The sequence below is a fragment of the Oncorhynchus masou genome, chromosome 29, assembly GCF_036934945.1.
Source record: "Oncorhynchus masou masou isolate Uvic2021 chromosome 29, UVic_Omas_1.1, whole genome shotgun sequence".
NCBI classification, from domain to species: domain Eukaryota; kingdom Metazoa; phylum Chordata; class Actinopteri; order Salmoniformes; family Salmonidae; genus Oncorhynchus; species Oncorhynchus masou.
Genome location: NC_088240.1, coordinates 78677501 through 78701500, shown reverse-complemented (window position 1 = coordinate 78701500; position 24000 = coordinate 78677501). Strand labels below are relative to the sequence as shown.

At 48.4% G+C, this 24000-nt stretch overlaps 1 protein-coding gene across 2 annotated transcripts in view; it reads left to right on the top strand.

The window, feature by feature from the left end:
- The window catches only part of LOC135520672 (myosin-10-like), an 87379-nt gene that overhangs the window by 52324 nt on the left and 11055 nt on the right, over positions 1–24000 (top strand). For both annotated transcript variants that reach the window (XM_064946392.1, XM_064946393.1), the window contains exons 18-39: positions 16–218; positions 479–600; positions 841–910; positions 1031–1191; positions 4454–4562; positions 8047–8178; positions 10344–10550; positions 10832–10969; positions 13074–13197; positions 13347–13518; positions 13693–14050; positions 14248–14559; positions 19677–19829; positions 19946–20194; positions 20267–20380; positions 20498–20596; positions 20713–20925; positions 21077–21238; positions 21414–21542; positions 21755–21843; positions 21990–22113; positions 22260–22468. In XM_064946392.1, the coding sequence (XP_064802464.1) occupies positions 16–218; positions 479–600; positions 841–910; positions 1031–1191; positions 4454–4562; positions 8047–8178; positions 10344–10550; positions 10832–10969; positions 13074–13197; positions 13347–13518; positions 13693–14050; positions 14248–14559; positions 19677–19829; positions 19946–20194; positions 20267–20380; positions 20498–20596; positions 20713–20925; positions 21077–21238; positions 21414–21542; positions 21755–21843; positions 21990–22113; positions 22260–22468 (3649 nt within the window). The remainder of the gene's footprint in view (positions 1–15; positions 219–478; positions 601–840; positions 911–1030; positions 1192–4453; positions 4563–8046; positions 8179–10343; positions 10551–10831; positions 10970–13073; positions 13198–13346; positions 13519–13692; positions 14051–14247; positions 14560–19676; positions 19830–19945; positions 20195–20266; positions 20381–20497; positions 20597–20712; positions 20926–21076; positions 21239–21413; positions 21543–21754; positions 21844–21989; positions 22114–22259; positions 22469–24000) is intronic.

The window sequence follows — 24000 nt, the reverse complement described above, 5'->3', positions numbered from 1 at the left end:
GTCCTCTGTGTGTAGTGGAGAGGCCCGTAGGGCTGGACCAGGTTTCCAACGACACCAACAGTGGGCCGGTCAACTTTGGGGCGGGGCTGAAGACTAAGAAGGGGATGTTCAGGACCGTGGGTCAGCTCTACAAGGAGTCCCTCACCAAGCTGATGGCAACACTACGCAACACCAACCCGAACTTCCTCCGCTGTATCATCCCCAACCACGAGAAGAAGGTGAGAGAGGAGAGGAAGAGAGAAGAGGAGGAGGGGAGAAGGGAGGGGAGGGTTAGGATGCTCACACAGCCAGGCTATTGATTGATTTCCCCCCATCTCTCAAACAGACAGACTATATATTCAACCACAGGTTATAACCCTATTCTCTCTGACTGTCTCTCTGACTGTCTGTCTGTCTCTCTGTGTCTGTCTTTTGTCTCTGTCTCTGTCTCCCTCTCTCTCTCTCTGTCTGTTTCTGTCTCTCTCTCTCTGTCTGTCAGTCTGGTAAGCTGACTCCCCATCTTGTTCTGGACCAGCTGAGGTGTAATGGAGTCTTAGAGGGGATCCGCATCTGCAGACAGGGCTTCCCCAACCGCATCCCCTTCCAGGAGTTCAGACAGAGGTAACGTGTGTGTGTGTGTGTGTGTGTGTGTGTGTGTGTGTGTGTGTGTGTGTGTGTGTGTGTGTGTGTGTGTGTGTGTGTGTGTGTGTGTGTGTGTGTGTGTGTGTGTGTGTGTGTGTAACATCCACAATGATGGCTATCGTAACCATTTGTCTCACACCCACAGAAACACACATTCGCCTGTCAGTTGACGTTGTCATGTAGAGAACACAGTCCCAGTCTCTCTGTCTCTTCCTGTAGGTATGAGATCCTGACTCCTAATGCTATCCCTCGTACCTTCATGGACGGGAAGCAGGCCTGTGAACTCATGGTGAGTCCCATTGAACAGCTAAGCTGTACTGTCGTTTTCCAAAATAGGGCCCTATGTGTTGAAGCACATGTATATATGGACGTGATTTCATCTTTGTATCCGTCCTCTCTCTGTCTCCAGATCAGTGCGTTGGAGCTGGACCGTAACCTGTTCAGAGTTGGGCAGAGCAAAGTGTTCTTCAGGGCTGGAGTCTTAGGTCACCTGGAGGAGGAGAGAGACCTGAAGATCACTGACACCATCATACGCTTCCAGAGCGCTGCCCGAGGATTCCTCGCACGCAGGTGTGTCTTAGTCTCTCTCTCTCTCTGTGTCTCTTTCTCTCTCTCCGTCTCTCTCTGTGTCTCTTTCTCTGTCTCTCTCTCTGTGTTGACTCTCTCTGTCTCTCTCTGTCTCTTTCTCTGTCTCTCTCTCTGTGTTGGCTCTCTCTGTCTCTCTCTCTGTGTTGACTCTCTCTGTCTCTCTCTGTCTCTTTCTCTGTCTCTCTCTCTGTGTTGACTCTCTCTGTCTCTCTCTCTGTGTTGACTCTCTCTGTCTCTCTCTCTGTGTTGACTCTCTCTGTCTCTCTCTCTGTGTTGACTCTCTCTGTCTCTCTCTCTGTGTTGACTCTCTGTCTCTCTCTCTCTCTGTTGAGTCTCTCTGTCTCTCTCTCTGTGTTGACTGTCTCTGTGTTTACTATCATTGTCTCTCTCTGCGTTGACTCTTTCTGTGTTGACTCTCTCTGTGTTGACTCTCATTGTCTCTCTCTGTGTTGACTCTCTCTGTCTTTCTCTGTGTTTTCTCTCTCTGTGTTGACTCTCTATCTCTCTCTCTGTCTCTCTCTGTGTTGACTCTCTCTGTCTCTCTGTCACTCTCTGTGTTGCCACTCTCTGTCTCTCTCTCTGACTCTCTGTCTCTCTCTCTCTCTGTCTCTCTCTGTGTTGACTCTCTCTGTGTTGACTCTGTCTCTCGGTATCTCTCTGTGTTGACTCTCTCTGTCTTGCTCTGTGTTGACTCTCTCTGTCTCTCTCTCTGTCTCTCTCTGTGTTTTCTCTCTCTGTGTTGACTCTCTCTGTGTTGACTCGCTCTGTCTTTCTCTGTGTTTTCTCTCTCTGTGTTGACTCTCTCTATCTCTCTCTGTGTTGACTCTCTCTATCTCTCTCTGTCTCTCTCTGTGTTGACTCTCTCTGTGTTGACTCGCTCTGTCTTTCTCTGTGTTTTCTCTCTCTGTGTTGACTCTCTCTATCTCTCTCTGTCTCTCTCTGTGTTGACTCTCTGTCTCTCTGTCTCTCTCTGTGTTGCCAGTCTCTGTCTCTCTCTCTGTCTCTCTCTGTGTTGACTCTCTGTCTCTCTCTGTGTTGACTCTCTCTGTCTCTCTCTCTGTGTTGACTCTCTGTCTCTCTCTCTGTCTCTCTCTGTGTTGACACTCTCTGTCTCTCTCTCTGTGTTGACTCTCTCTGTCTCTCTCTCTGTCTCTCTCTCTGTCTCTCTCTGTGTTGACTCTCTCTGTCTCTCTCTCTGTCTCTCTCTGTGTTGACTCTCTCTGTGTTGACTCTCTCTGTGTTGATTCTCTCTGTGTTGACTCTCTCTGTGTTGACTCTCTCTGTGTTAACTCTCTCTGTGTTGACTCTCTGTGTTGACTCTCATTGTCTCTCTCTGTGTTGACTCTCTCTGTCTTTCTCTGTGTTTTCTCTCTCTGTGTTGACTCTCTATCTCTCTCTCTGTCTCTCTCTGTGTTGCCACTCTCTGTCTCTCTCTCTGTCTCTCTCTGTGTTGACTCTCATTGTCTCTCTCTGTGTTGACCCTCTCTGTCTTTCTCTGTGTTTTCTCTCTGTGTGTTGACTCTCTATCTCTCTCTCTGTCTCTCTCTGTGTTGACTCTCTGTCTCTCTCTGTGTTGACTCTCTCTGTCTCTCTCTCTGTTGACTCTGTCTCTCGGTATCTCTCTGCGTTGACACTCTCTGTCTCTCTCTGTGTTGACTCTCTCTGTCTCTCTCTCTCTGTCTCTCTCTGTGTTGACTCTCTCTGTCTATCACTTTGTCTCTCTCTGTGTTTTCTCTCTCTGTGTTGACTCTGTCTCTCGGTATCTCTGTGTTGACTCTCTCTGTCTGTCTCTCTGTCTCTCTCTGTGTTGACTCTCTCTGTCTCTCTCTCTGTCTCTCTCTGTGTTTTCTCTCTCTGTGTTTTCTCTCTCTGTGTTGACTCTCTCTGTGTTGACTCGCTCTGTCTTTCTCTGTGTTTTCTCTCTCTGTGTTGACTCTCTCTATCTCTCTCTCTGTCTCTCTCTGTGTTGACTCTCTCTGTCTCTCTCTGTGTTGCCACTCTCTGTCTCTCTCTCTGTATCTCTCTGTGTTGACTCTCTCTGTCTCTCTCTGTCTCTCTCTGTGTTGACTCTCTCTGTGTTAACTCTCTCTGTGTTGACTCTCTGTGTTGACTCTCATTGTCTCTCTCTGTGTTGACTCTCTCTGTCTTTCTCTGTGTTTTCTCTCTCTGTGTTGACTCTCTATCTCTCTCTCTGTCTCTCTCTGTGTTGCCACTCTCTGTCTCTCTCTCTGTCTCTCTCTGTGTTGACTCTCATTGTCTCTCTCTGTGTTGACCCTCTCTGTCTTTCTCTGTGTTTTCTCTCTGTGTGTTGACTCTCTATCTCTCTCTCTGTCTCTCTCTGTGTTGACTCTCTGTCTCTCTCTGTGTTGACTCTCTCTGTCTCTCTCTCTGTTGACTCTGTCTCTCGGTATCTCTCTGCGTTGACACTCTCTGTCTCTCTCTGTGTTGACTCTCTCTGTCTCTCTCTCTCTGTCTCTCTCTGTGTTGACACTCTCTGTCTATCTCTATGTCTCTCTCTGTGTTTTCTCTCTCTGTGTTGACTCTGTCTCTCGGTATCTCTGTGTTGACTCTCTCTGTCTGTCTCTCTGTCTCTCTCTGTGTTGACTCTCTCTGTCTCTCTCTCTGTCTCTCTCTGTGTTTTCTCTCTCTGTGTTTTCTCTCTCTGTGTTGACTCTCTCTGTGTTGACTCGCTCTGTCTTTCTGTGTTTTCTCTCTCTGTGTTGACTCTCTCTATCTCTCTCTCTCTGTCTCTCTCTGTGTTGACTCTCTCTGTCTCTCTCTGTGTTGCCACTCTCTGTCTCTCTCTCTGTATCTCTCTGTGTTGACTCTCTCTGTCTCTCTCTCTGTCTCTCTCTGTGTTGACTCTCTCTGTGTTGACTCGCTCTGTCTTTCTCTGTGTTTTCTCTCTCTGTGTTGACTCTCTCTATCTCTCTCTCTGTCTCTCTCTGTGTTGACTCTCTCTGTCTCTCTCTGTGTTGCCACTCTGTCTCTCTCTCTGTCTCTCTCTCTGTGTTGACTCTCTCTGTCTCTCTCTCTGTCTCTCTCTCTGTCTCTCTCTGTGTTGACTCTCTCTGTCTCTCTCTCTGTCTCTCTCTGTGTTGACTCTCTCTGTCTCTCTCTGTCTCTCTCTGTGTTGACTCTCTCTGTGTTGACTCTCTCTGTCTCTCTCTGTGTTGACTCTCTCTGTGTTGACTCTCTCTGTCTCTCTCTGTGTTGACTCTCTCTGTGTTGACTCTCTCTGTAGGGCCTTCCTGAAGAAGCAGCAGCAGCTGAGTGCTATGAGAGTGATGCAGAGGAACTGTGCTGCCTACCTCAAACTCAGGAACTGGCAATGGTGGAGGCTGTTCACCAAGGTACACACACACACATACCCACACATACACACACACATACCCACACATACACACATACCCACACATACACACACATACACACACACACATATCCACACATACACACACACACACATACACACACACATACCCACACATACACACACACACATACACACACACATACACACACACACACATACACACACACACACACACACACACACACATACCCACACATACACACACATACCCACACATACACACACACATACCCACACATACACACACATACACACACACACACTCGAGCACAGGTACAGTGGGGCAAAAAAGTATTTAGTCAGCCACCAATTGTGCAAGTTCTCCCACTTAAAAATACAGTGCCTTGCGAAAGTATTCGCCCCCCTTGAACTTTGCGACCTTTTGCCACATTTCAGGCTTCAAACATAAAGATATAAAACTGTATGTTTTTGTGAAGAATCAACAACAAGTGGGATACAATCATGAAGTGGAACGACATTTATTGGATATTTCAAACTTTTTTAACAAATCAAAAACTGAAAAATTGGGCGTGCAAAATTATTCAGCCCCCTTAAGTTAATACTTTGTAGCGCCACCTTTTGCTGCGATTACAGCTGTAAGTCGCTTGGGGTATGTCTCTATCAGTTTTGCACATCGAGAGACTGAATTTTTTTTCCCATTCCTCCTTGCAAAACAGCTCGAGCTCAGTGAGGTTGGATGGAGAGCATTTGTGAACAGCAGTTTTCAGTTCTTTCAACAGATTCTCGATTGGATTCAGGTCTGGACTTTCCCTTGGCCATTCTAACACCTGGATATGTTTATTTTTGAACCATTCCATTGTAGATTTTGCTTTATGTTTTGGATCATTGTCTTGTTGGAAGACAAATCTCCGTCCCAGTCTCAGGTCTTTTGCAGACTCCATCAGGTTTTCTTCCAGAATGGTCCTGTATTTGGCTCCATCAATCTTCCCATCAATTTTAACCATCTTCCCTGTCCCTGCTGAAGAAAAGCAGGCCCAAACCATGATGCTGCCACCACCATGTTTGACAGTGGGGATGGTGTGTTCAGAGTGACGAGCTGTGTTGCTTTTACGCCAAACATAACGTTTTGCATTGTTGCCAAAAAGTAAAATTTTGGTTTCATCTGACCAGAGCACCTTCTTCCACATGTTTGGTGTGTCTCCCAGGTGGCTTGTGGCAAACTTTAAACAACACTTTTTATGGATATCTTTAAGAAATGGCTTTCTTCTTGCCACTCTTCCATAAAGGCCAGATTTGTGCAATATACGACTGATTGTTGTCCTATGGACAGAGTCTCCCACCTCAGCTGTAGATCTCTGCAGTTCATCCAGAGTGATCATGGGCCTCTTGGCTGCATCTCTGATCAGTCTTCTCCTTGTATGAGCTGAAGGTTTAGAGGGACGGCCAGGTCTTGGTAGATTTGCAGTGGTCTGATACTCCTTCCATTTCAATATTATCGCTTGCACAGTGCTCCTTGGGATGTTTAAAGCTTGGGAAATCTTTTTGTATCCAAATCCGGCTTTAAACTTCTTCACACCAGTATCTCGGACCTGCCTGGTGTGTTCCTTGTTCTTCATGATGCTCTCTGCGCTTTTAACGGACCTCTGAGACTATCACAGTGCAGGTGCATTTATACAGAGACTTGATTACACACAGGTGGATTGTATTTATCATCATTAGTCATTTAGGTCAACTTTGGATCATTCAGAGATCCTCACTGAACTTCTGGAGAGAGTTTGCTGCGCTGAAAGTAAAGGGGCTGAATAATTTTGCACGCCCAATTTTTCAGTTTTTGATTTGTTAAAAAAGTTTGAAATATCCAATAAATGTTGTTCCACTTCATGATTGTGTCCCACTTGTTGTTGATTCTTCACACAAAAAAATACAGTTTTATATCTTTATGTTTGAAGCCTGAAATGTGGCAAAAGGTCGCAAGGTTCAAGGGGGCCGAATACTTTCGCAAGGCACTGTATGTAATTTTCATCATAGGTACACTTCAACTGTGACAGACAAAATGAGAAAAAAAAATCCAGAAAATCACATTGTAGGATTTTTAATGAATTTATTTGCAAATGATGGTGGAAAATAAGTATTTGGTCAATAACAAAAGTTTATCTCAATACTTTGTTATATACCCTTTGTTGGCAATGACAGAGGTCAAACGTTTTCTGTCAGTCTTCACAAGGTTTTCACACACTGTTGCTGGTATTTTGGCCCATTCCTCCATGCAGATCTCCTCTAGAGCAGTGATGTTTTGGGGCTGTTGCTGGGCAACACAGACTTTCATCTCCCTCCAAAGATTTTCTATGGGGTTGAGATCTGGAGACTGGCTAGGCCACTCCAGGACCTTGAAATGCTTCTTACGAAGCCACTCCTTCGTTGCCCAGGCGGTGTGTTTGGGATCATTGTCATGCTGAAAGACCCAGCCACGTTTCATCTTCAATGCCCTTGCTGATGGAAGGAGGTTTTCACTAAAAATCTCACGATACATGGCCCCATTCATTCTTTCCTTTACACGGATCAGTCGTCCTGGTCCCTTTGCAGAATAACAGCCCCAAAGCATGATGTTTCCACCCCCATGCTTCACAGTAGGTATGGTGTTCTTTGGATGCAACTCAGCATTCTTTGTCCTCCAAACACAACGAGTTGAGTTTTTACCAAAAAGTTATATTTTGGTTTCATCTGACCATATGACATTCTCCCAATCTTCTTCTGGATCATCCAAATGCTCTCTAGCAAACTTCAGACGGTCCTGGACATGTACTGGCTTAAGCAGGGGGACACGTCTGGCACTGCAGGATTTGAGTCCCTGGCGGCGTAGTGTGTTACTGATGGTAGGCTTTGTTACTTTGGTCCCAGCTCTCTGCAGGTCATTCACTAGGTCCCCCCGTGTGGTTCTGGGATTTTTGCTCACCGTTCTTGTGATCATTTTGACCCCACGGGGTGAGATCTTGCGTGGAGCCCTAGATCGAGGGAGATTATTATGGTCTTGTATGTCTTCCATTTCCTAATAATTGCTCCCACAGTTGATTTCTTCAAACCAAACTGCTTACCTATTGCAGATTCAGTCTTCCCAGCCTGGTGCAGGTCTACAATTTTGTTTCTGGTGTCCTTTGACAGCTCTTTGGTCTTGGCCATAGTGGAGTTTGGAGTGTGACTGTTTGAGGTTGTGGACAGGTGTCTTTTATACTGATAACAAGTTCAAACAGGTGACATTAATACAGGTAACGAGTGGAGGACAGAGGAGCCTCTTAAAGAAGAGGTTACAGGTCTGTGAGAGCCAGAAATCTTGCTTGTTTGTAGGTGACCAAATACTTATTTTCCACCATTATTTGCAAATGATGAAAATTACAGGCCTCTCTCATCTTTTTAAGTTGGAGAGCTTGCACAATTGGTGGCTAAATACTTTTTTGCCCCACTGTATGTGACCTAACCCATGACCTCTGACCCGTGCCCCCCAGGTGAAGCCTCTGCTGCAGGTGACTCGTCAGGACGAGGAGATCCAGGTGCGGGAGTCGGAGCTTAAGAATGCCAAAGACAACCTGACCAGAGTGGAACAGGACTACACTGATCTGGACAAGAAACACATACAGGTAACACACCTTTCCTTTCTCTATCTATCTTTCTGGAGGTTTCTCTATGTATCTATCTGGAGGTTTATCTATTTATCTTTCTGGAGTTTTATATATTTATCTATCTGGAGGTCTATCTATCTATCTGGAGGTTTCTCTATCTAACTATCTGGAGGTTTATCTATCTATTTGGAGGTTTCTCTATCTATCTATCTGGAGGTGTATCTATCTATCTATCTGGAGGTGTATCTATCTATCTATCTGGAGATGTATCTATCTATCTATCTGGAGGTCTATCTATCTATCTGGGGGTGTATCTATCTATCTATCTGGAGGTTTCTCTATCTATCTATCTGGAGGTGTATCTATCTATCTATCTGGAGGTTTCTCTATCTATCTATCTGGAGTTGTATCTATCTATCTATCTATCTGGAGGTCTATCTACCTTTCTATCTGGAGGTTTCTCTATCTATCTATCTCGAAGTTTCTCTATCTATCTGTCTGGAGGTGTATCAATCTATCTATCTGGAGGTGTATCAATCTATCTATCTGGAGGTGTATCAATATATATATCTGGAGGTGTATATATCTATCTATCTGGAGGTGTATCTATCTATCTATCTGGAGGTGTATATATATCTATCTGGAGGTTTATCTATCTATCTATCTGGAGGTTTATCTATCTATCTATCTGGAGGTTTATCTATCTATCTGGAGGTTTATCTATCTATCTATCTGGAGGTGTATCAATCTATCTATCTGGAGGTGTATCTATCGATCTCTCTGGAGGTGTATCTATCTATCTGGAGGTGTATCTATCTGGATGTTTCTCTATCTATCTGGAGATGTATCTATCTATCTATCTGGAGGTCTATCTATCTTTCTTTCTGGAGGTGTATCTATCTATCTATCTGGAGGTGTATCTATCTATCTGGAAGTTTCTCTATCTATCTATCTGGAGGTCTATCTATCTGTCTATCTGGAGGTGTATCTATCTATCTGGAGGTCTATCTATCTTTCTATCTGGAGGTTTCTCTATCTATCTATCTGGAGGTGTATCTATCTATCTATCTGGAGGTGTATCAATCTATCTATCTGGAGGTGTATCTATCTATCTATCTGGAGGTTTCTCTATCTATCTATCTGGAGATGTATATATCTATCTATCTGGAGATGTATATATCTATCTATCTGGAGGTGTATATATCTATCTATCTGGAGGTGTATATATCTATCTATCTGGAGGTGTATATATCAATCTATCTGGAGGTGTATCTATCTATCTATCTGGATGTTTATCTATCTATCTGAAGGTTTATCTGTCTAGCTGGAGTTTTATCTATCTATCTATCTGGAGGTGTATCTATCGATCTCTTTGGAGGTGTATCTATCTATCTGGAGGTGTCTCTCTCTCTCTCTCTCTCTCAATTCAATTCAAGGGGTTTTATTGGCATGGGAAACTTGTTAACAATGCCAAAGCAAGTGAGGTAGATAATATACAAAAGTGAAATAATCAATAAAAATTAACAGTAAACATTACACAGAGAATTTTCAAAACAATAAAGACATTACACATGTCATATTATATATATATATATACAGTGTTGTAACAATGTACAAATGGTTAAAGTACACAAGGGAAAATAAATAAGCATAAATATGGGTTGTATTTACTGGTACATATGGGTTTGTTCTTCACTGGTTGCCCTTTTCTTGTGGAATTTCACCCAGTAGATATGGGAGTTTATCAAAATTGGATTTGTTTTCGAATTCTTTGTAATCTGAGGGAAATATGTATCTCTAATATGGTCATACGTTGGACAGGCGGTTAGGAAGTGCAGCTCAATTTCCAACTCATTTTGTGGGCAGTGTGCACATAGCCTGTCTTCTCTTGAGAGCCATGTCTGCCTACGGCGGCCTTTCTCAATAGCAAGGCTATGCTCACTAAGTCTGTACATAGTCAAAGCTTTCCTTAAGTTTGGGTCAGTCACAGTGGTCAGTTATTCTGTCTCTCTCTCTCTCTCTCTCTCTGTAGGTCTCTCACTCTCTCTCTCTCTCTCTCTCTCTCTCTCTCTCTCTCTGTGTACAACACATCTGATAATAAAGCACCAGCAGGTAGAGAGACCAGAACACTTACCTCCCTGTCCCTTTCTCCCCCTTTCTCCCCTCTCATCCCTGGTTCCTAGCTGATGGAGGAGAAGGCGGTGCTGACAGACCAGCTGCAGGCGGAGGCGGAGCTGTTTGCTGAGGCGGAGGAGATGAGGGCCAGACTGGTCAGCAGGAAGCAGGAGTTGGAGGAAATCCTGGGGGAGCTGGAGGGACGATTGGAGGAGGAGGAGGAGAGGGGCGTTCAGATGACCAATGAGAAGAAGAAGATGCAGCAGCACGTGACGGTACAGGACAGTGGGAGAGTGGAAGACAGAGAAGGGGACATGAAGCACATGATAATGAGGAAGAGAGCAGCATTGTTTTGGAACTTTAGATGAGAGGCTCTGCTGAATAACTGGATCTCTCAGTCTCTCTAATGTTCTGTCACTCCTCCCCTCTCTACTCCTCTCTTCCTCTCTCCCTTCTTCTCTCCTCCCCTTTCTCTCTCTCTCCTCCCCTCTCCCTCCTTCTCTCCTCCCATTTCCCTCTCTCTCCTCCTCTCCTCCCCTCTCCCTCTCCTCCTCAGGATCTGGAGGAGCAGTTGGAGGAGGAGGAGTCGGCCAGACAGCGCCTCCAGTTGGAGAAGGTTACCCTGGAGACCAAGGTCAAGAGTCTGGAGACAGAGATGCTGAGCACTGGAGAACAGAGAGACCGCCTCAGCAAGGTAACCATAGTTACACTGGCTACGGTATAAACCCTGGACCGCATATAACTGGAACACTTACCTCATCCTGGACAGGACTGAAGGGCTTTATAGAAGCTGACCTACCCAGGGTTCACTCAACTGGACAGGACTGAAGGGCTTTATAGAATCAAATCATATTTATTTATATAGCCCTTCGTACATCAGCTGATATCTCAAAGTGCTGTACAGAAACCCAGCCTAAAACCCCAAACAGCAAGCAATGCAGGTGTTGAAGCCCGGTATCTAGGAAAAACTCCTTAGAAAGGCCAATCTCCGGGTGGAGATTATAACAGAACTTGCCCAAGATGTTCAAATGTTCATAAATGACCAGCATGGTCTAATAATAGGTATGGGACAGGTAGCACGTCCGGTAAACAGGTCAGGATTCCATAGCCGCAGGCAGAACAGTTGAAACTGGAGCAGCAGCACGGCCAGGTGGACTGGGGACAGCAAGGAGTCATCATGCCAGGTAGTCCTTAGGCATGGTCCTACGGCTCAGGTCCTCCGAGAGAGAGAAAGAGAATATTAGAGAGAGCATACTTAAATTCACACAGGACACCGGATAAGACAGGAGAAGTACTCCAGATATAACAAACTGACCCTAGCCCCCCGACGCATAAACTACTGCAGCATAAATACTGGAGGCTGAGACAGGAGGGGTCAGGAGACTCGGTGGCCCTATCCGATGATACCCCCGGGCAGGGCCAAACAGGAAGGATATAACCCCACCCACTTTGCCAAAGCACAGCCCCCACACCACTAGAGGGATATCTTCAACCACCAACTTACCATCCTGAGACAAGGCCGAGTATAGCCCACAAAGATCTCCGCCACGGCACAACCCAAGGTAGAAGCTGACATACCCAGGGTTCACTCAGCTGGACAGGACTGAAGGGCTTTATAGAAGCTGACCTACCCAGGGCTTACTCAGCTGGACAGAACTGAAGGGCTTTATAGAAGCTGCCAATACCAGGGTTTACTCAGCTGGACAGAACTGAAGGGCTTTATAGAAGCTTACTAACCCAGGGTTCACTCAGCTGGACAGGACTGAAGGGCTTTATAGAAGCTGACCTACCCAGGGTTCACTCAGCTGGACAGGACTGAAGGGCTTTATAGAAGCTTACTAACCCAGGATTCACTCAGCTGAACAGGACCGAAGGGCTTTATAGAAGCTGACTAACCCAGGGTTTCACTCAGCTGGACAGGACTGAAGGGATTTATAGAGGCTTACTAACCCAGGGTTGAATCAGCTGGACAGGACTGAAGGGCTTTATAGAAGCTTACTAACCCAGGGTTGACTCAGCTGGACAGAACTGAAGGGCTTTATAGAAGCTTACTAACCCAGGGTTCACTCAGCTGGACAGAACTGAAGGGCTTTATAGAAGCTTACTAACCCAGGGTTGACTCAGCTGGACAGAACTGAAGGGCTTTATAGAAGCTTACTAACCCAGGGTTGACTCAGCTGGACAGAACTGAAGGGATTTATAGAAGCTTACTAACCCAGGGTTCACTCAGCTGGACAGGACTGAAGGGATTTATAGAAGCTGACTAACCCAGGGTTGACTAGGCTGGACAGGGCTGAAGGGATTTATAGAAGCTTACTAACCCAGGGTTGACTCAGCTGGACAGGACTGAAGGGATTTATAGAAGCTGACCTACCCAGGGTTGACTCAGCTGGACAGGACTGAAGGGATTTATAGAAGCTGACTAACCCAGGGTTGACTCAGCTGGACAGGACTGAAGGGATTTATAGAAGCTGACTAACCCAGGGTTGACTCAACTGGACAGGACTGAAGGGATTTATAGAAGCTTACTAACCCAGGGTTGACTCAGCTGGACAGGACTGAAGGGATTTATAGAAGCTTACTAACCCAGGGTTGACTCAACTGGACAGGACTGAAGGGATTTATAGAAGCTTACTAACCCAGGGTTGACTCAGCTGGACAGGACTGAAGGGATTTATAGAAGCTTACTAACCCAGGGTTGACTCAGCTGGACAGGACTGAAGGGATTTATAGAAGCTTACTAACCCAGGGTTCACTCAGCTGGAACTTCATTTGTCCATGTTGTCTCTGTCTCTCAGGAGAAGAAGCAGCTGGAGGAGAGGTTGAATGAGGTGACAGACTCACTGACTGAGGAAGAGGAGAAGACCAAGAGTCTCAACAAACTGAAAAACAAACAGGAAGCAGTCATTGCTGACCTGGAAGGTAAAGCTTGTTCCTAACTGATGGCACTTGTTATGCATACTTAACGTTATGACATACATTTGATGAACTTGCTGCACACTGTTTCAGAATCTTGTCCTAGTATTAATTATTTTCTATTTTCTTTCTCTTCTTCACCCTCGTTCCTGTAGATCGGTTGAAGCGTGAGGAGCAGGGTCGTCTGGAGCAGGAGAAGTGGAGGAGGAGGATGGAGGGTGAAGCTGTGGAAGCCCAGGAGCAGCTCTCTGACCTGGGACTACTGTCCGCTGAACTCAGGGGCACCCTGGCTCAGAGAGAGAAAGATATCACAACCCTACAGGGGAGGTGAGATGAAATCTATACTGTATATTCACACACCTTGAGAAGAGTGGAAATATCAACCCCCTCATTTGCATAGTTTTACAAAACTGCTTTCTCTCTTGATAATGGTAATCAAAATGGTTCCAGCACAGTGCCTTGCGGAACACCATATTTGACTTCTCTCTCTCTTTCTCCCAGATTGGAGGAGGAGGGTGCACGAAGGACTGAGGCTCAGAGGGCTCTGAGAGAGGCCATGTCTCAGGTGTCAGAGCTGAAGGAGGAAGTGGAGAATGAACGAGGGATGAGAGAGAGGGCAGAGAAACAGAGGAGAGACCTGGGGGAGGAGCTGGAGGCCTTGAGGACAGAGCTGGAAGACACACTGGACACCACGGCGGCCCAGCAGGAACTCAGGTCTCGTAGAGAGGCAGAGCTGGGGGAGCTCCAGAGGTGTGTTGAGGGGGAGACGAGACGTCACGAGGCCCAGCTCTCAGAGCTCAGAGTCAAGCACTGCTCTGCCATAGACAACCTGCAGGAACAACTGGACAACAGCAAGCGGGTGAGTCAAACACAGAATGGAGCCTATGCAGTGACTCTCTGTGCATATTGGGTGTGTTATTCCCACAGTACAGTGTCGGTAGGGACTCCTGCATGTTATTCTCTCTCTGTAGACTGGTCACTGACACGTCTGTAACGTAGTGTTTCTATGCGTATGGTATGTATGTAGTAATTCCTGATGTTATATGGTCTCCCCAGGCCCGTCAGTCCCTAGAGAAGGCCAAGACTCTATTAGAGGATGAGAGGGTGAGCTTGGCCTCAGAGCTGAAGTCCCTGCAGGGGGTCCGCATGGAGAGTGAGAGGGGCCGCAAGAGGGCAGAGGGCCAAGTCCAGGAGCTGACCGCACGCCTTGCACAGGCCGACAGAGAGAGAGAGGAGAGAGAGGAGCGACTGCACAAGCTACAGTCTGAGATGGAGACCCTCTCTAGTTCTCTCTCCTCCTCTGACTCCAAATCCCTCCATCTCAACAAGGAGGTCAGCAGCCTGGAGAGCCAGCTCCACGACGCTCAGGTACACACACACACACTGCCAACTCCTTCATCCTCTGTTTTTAACCACTTCCATGTTGATATCAAATCAAATGTTATTTGTCACATGCACCGAATACAACAGGTGTAGGTAGACCTTACTGTGAAATGCCAAATGACCCATGCCAAATCTTTTCAGTCTCCTGAGGGGGAATAGGTTTTGTCGTGCCCTCTTCACGACTGTCTTGATGTGCTTGGACCATGTTAGTTTTTTGGTGATGTGGACACCAAGGAACTTGAAACTCTCAACCTGCTCCACTGCAGCCCCGTCAATGAGAATGGGGGCCTGCTCGGCCCTCCTTTTCATGAAGTCCACAATCATCTCCTTTGTCTTGATCACATTGAAGGAGTTTGTTGTCCTGCCACCACACTGCCAGGTATCTGACCTCCTCCCTATAGGCTGTCTCGTTGTTGTCGGTGATCAGGCCTACCACTGTTGTGTCAACGGAAAACTTAATGATGGTGTTGGAGTCGTGCTTGGCCACACAGTCATGAGTGAACAGGGTGTACAGGAGGGGACTAAGCACGCACCCCCGAGGGGTCCCTGTGTTGAGGATCAGCGTGGCAGATGTGTTGTTTCCTACCCTTACCACCTGGGGGGCGGCCTGTCAGTAAGTGTAGGATCAAGTTGCAGCGGTAGGTGTTTGGTCCCAGGGTCCTTAGCTTAGTGATGAGCTTTGTGGGCACTATGGTGTTGAATGCTGAGAGCTGTAGTCGATGAACAGCATTGATGTTCCTTTTGTCCAGGTGGGAAAGGGAAGTGTTGAGTGCAATAGAGATTGCGTCATTTGTGGATCTGTTGGGGCGGTATGCAAATTGGAGTGGGTCTAGGGTTTCTGGGATGATGGTGTTGATGTGAACCATGACCAGCCTTTCAAAGCACTTTCATGGCTACAGATGTGAGTGCTACGGGATGGTAGTCATTTAGGCAGGTTACCTTGATCTTCTTGGGCACAGGGACTATGGTGGTCAGGGAGAGACTTGGGCACAGGGACTATGGTGGTCAGTGATACTCTTGGGCACAGGGACTATGGTGGTCAGGGAGAGACTTGGGCACAGGGACTATAGTGGTCAGGGAGAGACTTGGGCACAGGGACTATGGTGGTCAGGGAGAGACTTGGGCACAGGGACTATGGTGGTCAGGTAGGCACTTGGGCACAGGGACTATGGTGGTCAGGGAGGCACTTGGGCACAGGGACTATGGTGGTCAGTGAGACACTTGGGCACAGGGACTATGGTGGTCAGTGAGACACTTGGGCACAGGGACTATGGTGGTCAGGGAGACACTTGGGCACAGGGACTATGGTGGTCAGTTAGACACTTAGGCACAGGGACTATGGTGGTCAGTGAGACACTTAGGCACAGGGACTATGGTGGTCAGTTAGACACTTAGGCACAGGGACTATGGTGGTCAGTGAGACACTTGGGCACAGGGACTATGGTGGTCAGTTAGACACTTAGGCACAGGGACTATGGTGGTCAGTGAGACACTTGGGCACAGGGACTATGGTGGTCAGTTAGACACTTAGGCACAGGGACTATGGTGGTCAGTTAGACACTTAGGCACAGGGACTATGGTGGTCAGTGAGACACTTGGGCACAGGGACTATGGTGGTCAGTTAGACACTTAGGCACAGGGACTATGGTGGTCAGGGAGACACTTGGGCACAGGGACTATGGTGGTCAGTTAGACACTTAGGCACAGGGACTATGGTGGTCAGTGAGACACTTGGGCACAGGGACTATGGTGGTCAGTTAGACACTTAGGCACAGGGACTATGGTGGTCAGTTAGACACTTAGGCACAGGGACTATGGTGGTCAGTGAGACACTTGGGCACAGGGACTATGGTGGTCAGTGAGACACTTAGGCACAGGGACTATGGTGGTCAGGGAGACACTTGGGCACAGGGACTATGGTGGTCAGTTAGACACTTAGGCACAGGGACTATGGTGGTCAGTGAGACACTTGGGCACAGGGACTATGGTGGTCAGTTAGACACTTAGGCACAGGGACTATGGTGGTCAGTGAGACACTTAGGCACAGGGACTATGGTGGTCAGTTAGACACTTAGGCACAGGGACTATGGTGGTCAGTGAGACACTTGGGCACAGGGACTATGGTGGTCAGTTAGACACTGAGGCACAGGGACTATGGTGGTCAGTGAGACACTTGGGCACAGGGACTATGGTGGTCAGTTAGACACTTAGGCACAGGGACTATGGTGGTCAGTTAGACACTTAGGCACAGGGACTATGGTGGTCAGTGAGACACTTGGGCACAGGGACTATGGTGGTCAGTTAGACACTTAGGCACAGGGACTATGGTGGTCAGTGAGACACTTGGGCACAGGGACTATGGTGGTCAGGGAGACACTTGGGCACAGGGACTATGGTGGTCAGGGAGACACTTGGGCACAGGGACTATGGTGGTCAGTTAGACACTTAGGCACAGGGACTATGGTGGTCAGTGAGACACTTGGGCACAGGGACCATGGTGGTCAGTTAGACACTTAGGCACAGGGACTATGGTGGTCAGTTAGACACTTAGGCACAGGGACTATGGTGGTCAGTGAGACACTTGGGCACAGGGACTATGGTGGTCAGTTAGACACTTAGGCACAGGGACTATGGTGGTCAGTGAGACACTTGGGCACAGGGACTATGGTGGTCAGTGAGACACTTGGGCACAGGGACTATGGTGGTCAGTTAGACACTTAGGCACAGGGACTATGGTGGTCAGGGAGACACTTGGGCACAGGGACTATGGTGGTCAGTTAGACACTTAGGCACAGGGACTATGGTGGTCAGTGAGACACTTGGGCACAGGGACTATGGTGGTCAGTTAGACACTTAGGCACAGGGACTATGGTGGTCAGTGAGACACTTAGGCACAGGGACTATGGTGGTCAGTTAGACACTTAGGCACAGGGACTATGGTGGTCAGTGAGACACTTGGGCACAGGGACTATGGTGGTCAGTTAGACACTTAGGCACAGGGACTATGGTGGTCAGTGAGACACTTGGGCACAGGGACTATGGTGGTCAGTTAGACACTTAGGCACAGGGACTATGGTGGTCAGTTAGACACTTAGGCACAGGGACTATGGTGGTCAGTGAGACACTTGGGCACAGGGACTATGGTGGTCAGTTAGACACTTAGGCACAGGGACTATGGTGGTCAGTGAGACACTTGGGCACAGGGACTATGGTGGTCAGGGAGACACTTGGGCACAGGGACTATGGTGGTCAGGGAGACACTTGGGCACAGGGACTATGGTGGTCAGTTAGACACTTAGGCACAGGGACTATGGTGGTCAGTGAGACACTTGGGCACAGGGACCATGGTGGTCAGTTAGACACTTAGGCACAGGGACTAAGGTGGTCAGTTAGACACTTAGGCACAGGGACTATGGTGGTCAGGGAGACACTTGGGCACAGGGACTATGGTGGTCAGTTAGACACTTAGGCACAGGGACTATGGTGGTCAGTGAGACACTTAGGCACAGGGACTATGGTGGTCAGTTAGACACTTAGGCACAGGGACTATGGTGGTCAGTGAGACACTTGGGCACAGGGACTATGGTGGTCAGTTAGACACTTAGGCACAGGGACTATGGTGGTCAGTGAGACACTTGGGCACAGGGACTATGGTGGTCAGTTAGACACTTAGGCACAGGGACTATGGTGGTCAGTTAGACACTTAGGCACAGGGACTATGGTGGTCAGTGAGACACTTGGGCACAGGGACTATGGTGGTCAGTTAGACACTTAGGCACAGGGACTATGGTGGTCAGTGAGACACTTGGGCACAGGGACTATGGTGGTCAGGGAGACACTTGGGCACAGGGACTATGGTGGTCAGGGAGACACTTGGGCACAGGGCCTATGGTGGTCAGTTAGACACTTAGGCACAGGGACTATGGTGGTCAGTGAGACACTTGGGCACAGGGACTATGGTGGTCAGTTAGATACTTAGGCACAGGGACTATGGTGGTCAGTTAGACACTTAGGCACAGGGACTATGGTGGTCAGTGAGACACTTGGGCACAGGGACTATGGTGGTCAGTTAGACACTTAGGCACAGGGACTATGGTGGTCAGTGAGACACTTGGGCACAGGGACTATGGTGGTCAGTTAGACACTTAGGCACAGGGACTATGGTGGTCAGTGAGACACTTGGGCACAGGGACTATGGTGGTCAGGGAGACACTTGGGCACAGGGACTATGGTGGTCAGGGAGACACTTGGGCACAGGGACTATGGTGGTCAGTTAGACACTTAGGCACAGGGACTATGGTGGTCAGTGAGACACTTGGGCACAGGGACTATGGTGGTCAGTTAGACACTTAGGCACAGGGACTATGGTGGTCAGTGAGACACTTAGGCACAGGGACTATGGTGGTCAGTGAGACACTTGGGCACAGGGACTATGGTGGTCAGTGAGACACTTGGGCACAGGGACTATGGTGGTCAGTGAAGACACTTGGGCACAGGGACTATGGTGGTCAGTTAGACACTTAGGCACAGGGACTATGGTGGTCAGTGAGACACTTAGGCACAGGGACTATGGTGGTCAGTGAGACACTTGGGCACAGGGACTATGGTGGTCAGGGAGAGACTTGGGCACAGGGACTATGGGTCAGTGAGTCACTTGGGCACAGGGACTATGGTGGTCAGTGATACTCTTGGGCACAGGGACTATGGTGGTCAGTGAGACACTTGGGCACAGGGACTATGGTGGTCAGGGAGAGACTTGGGCACAGGGACTATGGTGGTCAGGGAGACACTTGGGCACAGGGACTATGGTGGTCAGGTAGGCACTTGGGCACAGGGACTATGGTGGTCAGTGAGACACTTGGGCACAGGGACTATGGTGGTCAGGGAGACACTTGGGCACAGGGACTATGGTGGTCAGTGAGACACTTGGGCACAGGGACTATGGTGGTCAGTGAAGACACTAGACAGTTGGTCAGCTCATGCTCGGAGAACACGTCCTGGTAATCCATCTGGCCCTGCGGCCTTGTGAATGTCGACCAGTTTAAAGGTCTTAATTACATCGGCTACGGAGAGCGTGATCACTTTCCTGCTTTCACTCTCAGGAGCTACTTCAGGATGAGACTCGTCAGAAGCTGGCTCTGGGCTCCAGGGTGAGAGCTCTGGAGGAGGAGAGGAATGGACTGATGGAGAGAGTGGAGGAGGAAGAGGAGAGAGCCAAGGATCTCTCCAGACAAATACAGACTCACACTCAGCAGGTAAACATCATTGTGTAAAAAAAACTTTCCTCTAGATTATAATATAAAACATGTTGAGTTGTCTTCTACAGTAAGTCTATCTTCCTCCTCACATCACTCCCTCTCTCCCTCTCTAGCTGGCTGAGTTGCGGAGGCAGTCAGAGGAGGTGAATGGGGCGGTGGAGGCAGGAGAGGAGACCCGCAGGAAACTGCAGAGAGACCTAGACCAGGCCGTCCAGAGAGAACGACAGAAGGAGGAGGAGAAAGAACGCGTGGAGCGACAGAGGGAGAGGCTGAGGGAGGAGATAGAGGACATGACCCTGGCCCTGCAGAGAGAGAGACAGAACTGCACCACCCTGGAGAAGAGGCAGAAGAAGTTTGACCAGGTCAGAGTTCAGGGGTTAGAGGTTAAAGGTGAGAGGTAACCGTGATGTAACCCCTGCCCTTTGCCCCCTCAGTGCCTGTCAGAGGAGAAGGCGGTGAGTGCCCGGCTGGCTGAGGAGAGAGACAGGGCCGAGGCAGACAGTAGAGAGAAGGAGACACGCTCCCTGGCACTGGCACGAGCCCTGCAGGTACCACTGGAGTGACTACACACATTATTATCCAGTTATCAGCATAAAAAGTTGTTTTCATGTTCATCTAAATAATAGTGAGTGTTGATACTTCATTGTTCCCATCCACACTTACAGGAGGCCCAAGATCAGAGGGACGAGCTGGAGAGATCTAACAAGCAGCTCCGCATAGACATGGAACAACTAGTCAATCAACAGGATGACGTGGGGAAGAATGTACGTGTGTGTGTGTGTGTGTGTGTGTGTGTGTGTGTGTGTGTGTGTGTGTGTGTGTGTGTATTTGTATGACAGAGTGAAAATGTATCTCACACATTTCTCTCCTCCTGTGTCAGGTGCATGAGTTGGAGCGTTCCCGCCGGGCCCTGGAGACAGAGGCAGAGTCCCTGCGCACTCAGACCCAGGAGCTGGAGGAGGAGCTGGGGGAGGCGGAGAACTCCAGGCTGAGGCTCGAGGTCACCCTCCAAGCCCTCAGGGCCCAGTTTGAGAGAGAGATCAGCACCAAAGAGGAGAAAGGAGAGGAGAAGAGGAGGTCTCTCAACAAACAGGTATGGAGAGAAGAGAGAGGAAGAGGAGTGTATCAAGCCTGAATATGGGGAGACAGTTATTAATTTGGATTAGATGCTAAACTTCTCTCTTTCTCTGCCATTCCCTTTCTTTCCATCCCCCTCCTCTTCTCTTTCTCTCCTTCCCCCCCAGGTGAGGGAGTTGGAGACCCAGCTAGAGGAGGAGAGGAGTCAACGCTCTCAGGCCATGTCCGTCAAGAAGCAGCTGGAGGGGGAGCTACAGGAGGCTGAGGCCCAGGTGGAGACAGCCAATCGCGGCAGGGAGGAGGGGCTTAGGCAGCTACGGAGACTGCAGGTAAGCTACAGCCCCCTTCTCTCTTTCTTTCTAATGCTGCTTGCTCAGTCTGAGATTAGATGCTGTGCAGTTAACTGATATATAAACCACAGCTATAATGAGAACGGTAAGGGTCCCAGCACAGAGCCTTGTGGAAAACCATGTTTAATCAACCCTCCTTTTCGCTCTCTCTCAGGTTCAGATGAAGGAGGTGCTTCGTGAGCTGGATGAGTCCAAGCTGGCCCGTGACGAGATGGTCGTCCAATCAAAAGACACAGAGAAGCGCCTGCAGACCTTGGAGGCGGAGTTACTGCAGCTTACAGAGGTGTGTGTGCTGGTGTGTGTGTGAGAGATTTGCAAAGACACAAGCTCTTATGTTTTAGGATGCTAACGCCATCTCTTGCTCTCTCTCTCTGTCTCTCCTTCTGTCTGTCTCTTTCTCTCTCTCTCTCTTTCTCTCTCTCTCTCTCTCTGTCTCTCTCCTGCTGTCTGTCTCTCTCTTTCTCTCTCTATCTGTCTCTCTCTCTCTGTGTGTAGGATTTATCAGTGTCTGAGAAGATGAGGAGACAGGCCCAGCAGGAGAGAGATGAGATGGCTGATGAGATCATCAACAGCTCTACCGGGAAGTCAGTATCTCTCTTTCTATTTTCCTTTCTGTATGTATGTGTACTCATGTGTGTGTATTACTGTGTATGATGCGTGTGTATTACTTACGGTGTGTGTATTACTGTGTATTATGCATGTGTATTACTCACAGTGTGTGTGTTGTCAGGTCGGCTCTGTGTGATGAGAAGCGGAGGTTGGAGGAGCGAGTCACTCAGCTGGAGGAGGAGTTGGAGGAGGAGCAAAGCAATGCTGAACTAGTGGCCGAGAGACACAGGAAGACTACACTTCAGGTACACACTCTCACACACTTACCCCTACACACACACACATACAGACACACACACACACACACAGTATATGGGACTCGATTTACATTTGTCCATTTTTCTTGGTTTTAATCTCCCTTGCTATCCCTCTGTCTCCCCTCCCTCTCCAGGTGGAGACTCTGACGGTGCAGCTGCAGGGAGAGAGGACCCTGGGCCAGAAGGCTGAGGGGGCCAGGGAGGCTCTGGAGAGGCATAACAAGGAGCTGAAGCTGAAGCTGGGAGAGATGGAGGGAGCTGTCAGGGGAAAACACAGGCTCAGTGTTGCCGCCCTGGAGGCCAAGATGGACGGCATGGAGGAGCAGCTGGAGCAGGAGAGACAGTGAGGGGAACACACATTCTCTGGATTTCCCCTCACACTTCTTCTCTCGCCTTGTTCCTTTCCTCTCTCGCCTTGTTACTTTCCTCTCTCGCCTTGTTCCTTTCCTCTCTTGCCTTGTTACTTCTTCTCTCGCCTTGTTCCTTTCCTCTCTCGCCTTGTTACTTTCCTCTCTCGCCTTGTTACTTTCCTCTCTCGCCTTGTTCCTTTCCTCTCTCGCCTTGTTACTTTCCTCTCTCGCCTTGTTCCTTTCCTCTCTCGCCTTGTTACTTCTTCTCTCGCCTTGTTACTTTCCTCTCTCGCCTTGTTACTTCTTCTCCTGCCTTGTTCCTTTCTCCCCTCGCCTTGTTCCTTTCTTCTCTCGCCTTGTTCCTTTCCTCTCTCGCCTTGTTACTTCTTCTCTCGCCTTGTTACTTTCCTCTCTCGCCTTGTTACTTCTTCTCCCGCCTTGTTACTTCTTCTCTCGCCTTGTTCCTTTCCTCTCTCGCCTTGTTACTTCTTCTCTCGCCTTGTTCCTTTCCTCTCTCGCCTTGTTCCTTTCCTCCCTCGCCTTGTTACTTTCTTCTCTCGCCTTGTTCCTTTCCTCTCTCGCCTTGTTACTTCCTCTCTCGCCTTGTTCCTTTCTTCTCTCGCCTTGTTCCTTTCTTCTCTCGCCTTGTTCCTTTCCTCTCTCACCTTGTTACTTCCTCTCTCACCTTGTTCCTTTCCTCTCTCGCCTTGTTACTTTCCTCTCTCGCCTTGTTACTTCTTCTCCCGCCTTGTTCCTTTCTCCCCTCGCCTTGTTACTTCTTCTCTCGCCTTGTTACTTTCCTCTCTCGCCTTGTTCCTTTCCTCTCTCGCCTTGTTACTTCTTCTCTCGCCTTGTTACTTTCCTCTCTCGCCTTGTTACTTTCCTCTCTCGCCTTGTTACTTTCCTCTCTCGCCTTGTTCCTTTCCTCTCTCGCCTTTTTCCTTTCCTTTCTCACCTTGTTCCTTTCCTCTCTCGCCTTGTTCCTTTCCTCTCTTGCCTTGTTCCTTTCCTCTCTCGCCTCGTTACTTTCCTCTCTCGCCTTGTTACTTTCCTCTCTCGCCTTGTTACTTTCCTCTCTCGCCTTGTTACTTTCCTCTCTCGCCTTGTTACTTCTCTCGCCTTGTTCCTTTCCTCTCTCGCCTTGTTACTTCTTCTCTCGCCTTGTTCCTTTCCTCTCTTGCCTTGTTACTTCTTCTCTCGCCTTGTTACTTCTTCTCTCGCCTTGTTCCTTTCCTCTCTCGCCTTGTTACTTCTTCTCTCGCCTTGTTCCTTTCCTCTCTCGCCTTGTTCTTTTCTTCTCTCGCCTTGTTACTTTCCTCTCTCGCCTTGTTCCTTTCCTTTCCTCTCTCGCCTTGTTCCTTTCCTCTCTCGCCTTGTTACTTCTTCTCTCGCCTTGTTCCTTTCCTCTCTTGCCTTGTTACTTCTTCTCTCGCCTTGTTACTTCTTCTCTCGCCTTGTTCCTTTCCTCTCTCGCCTTGTTACTTCTTCTCTCGCCTTGTTCCTTTCCTCTCTCGCCTTGTTCTTT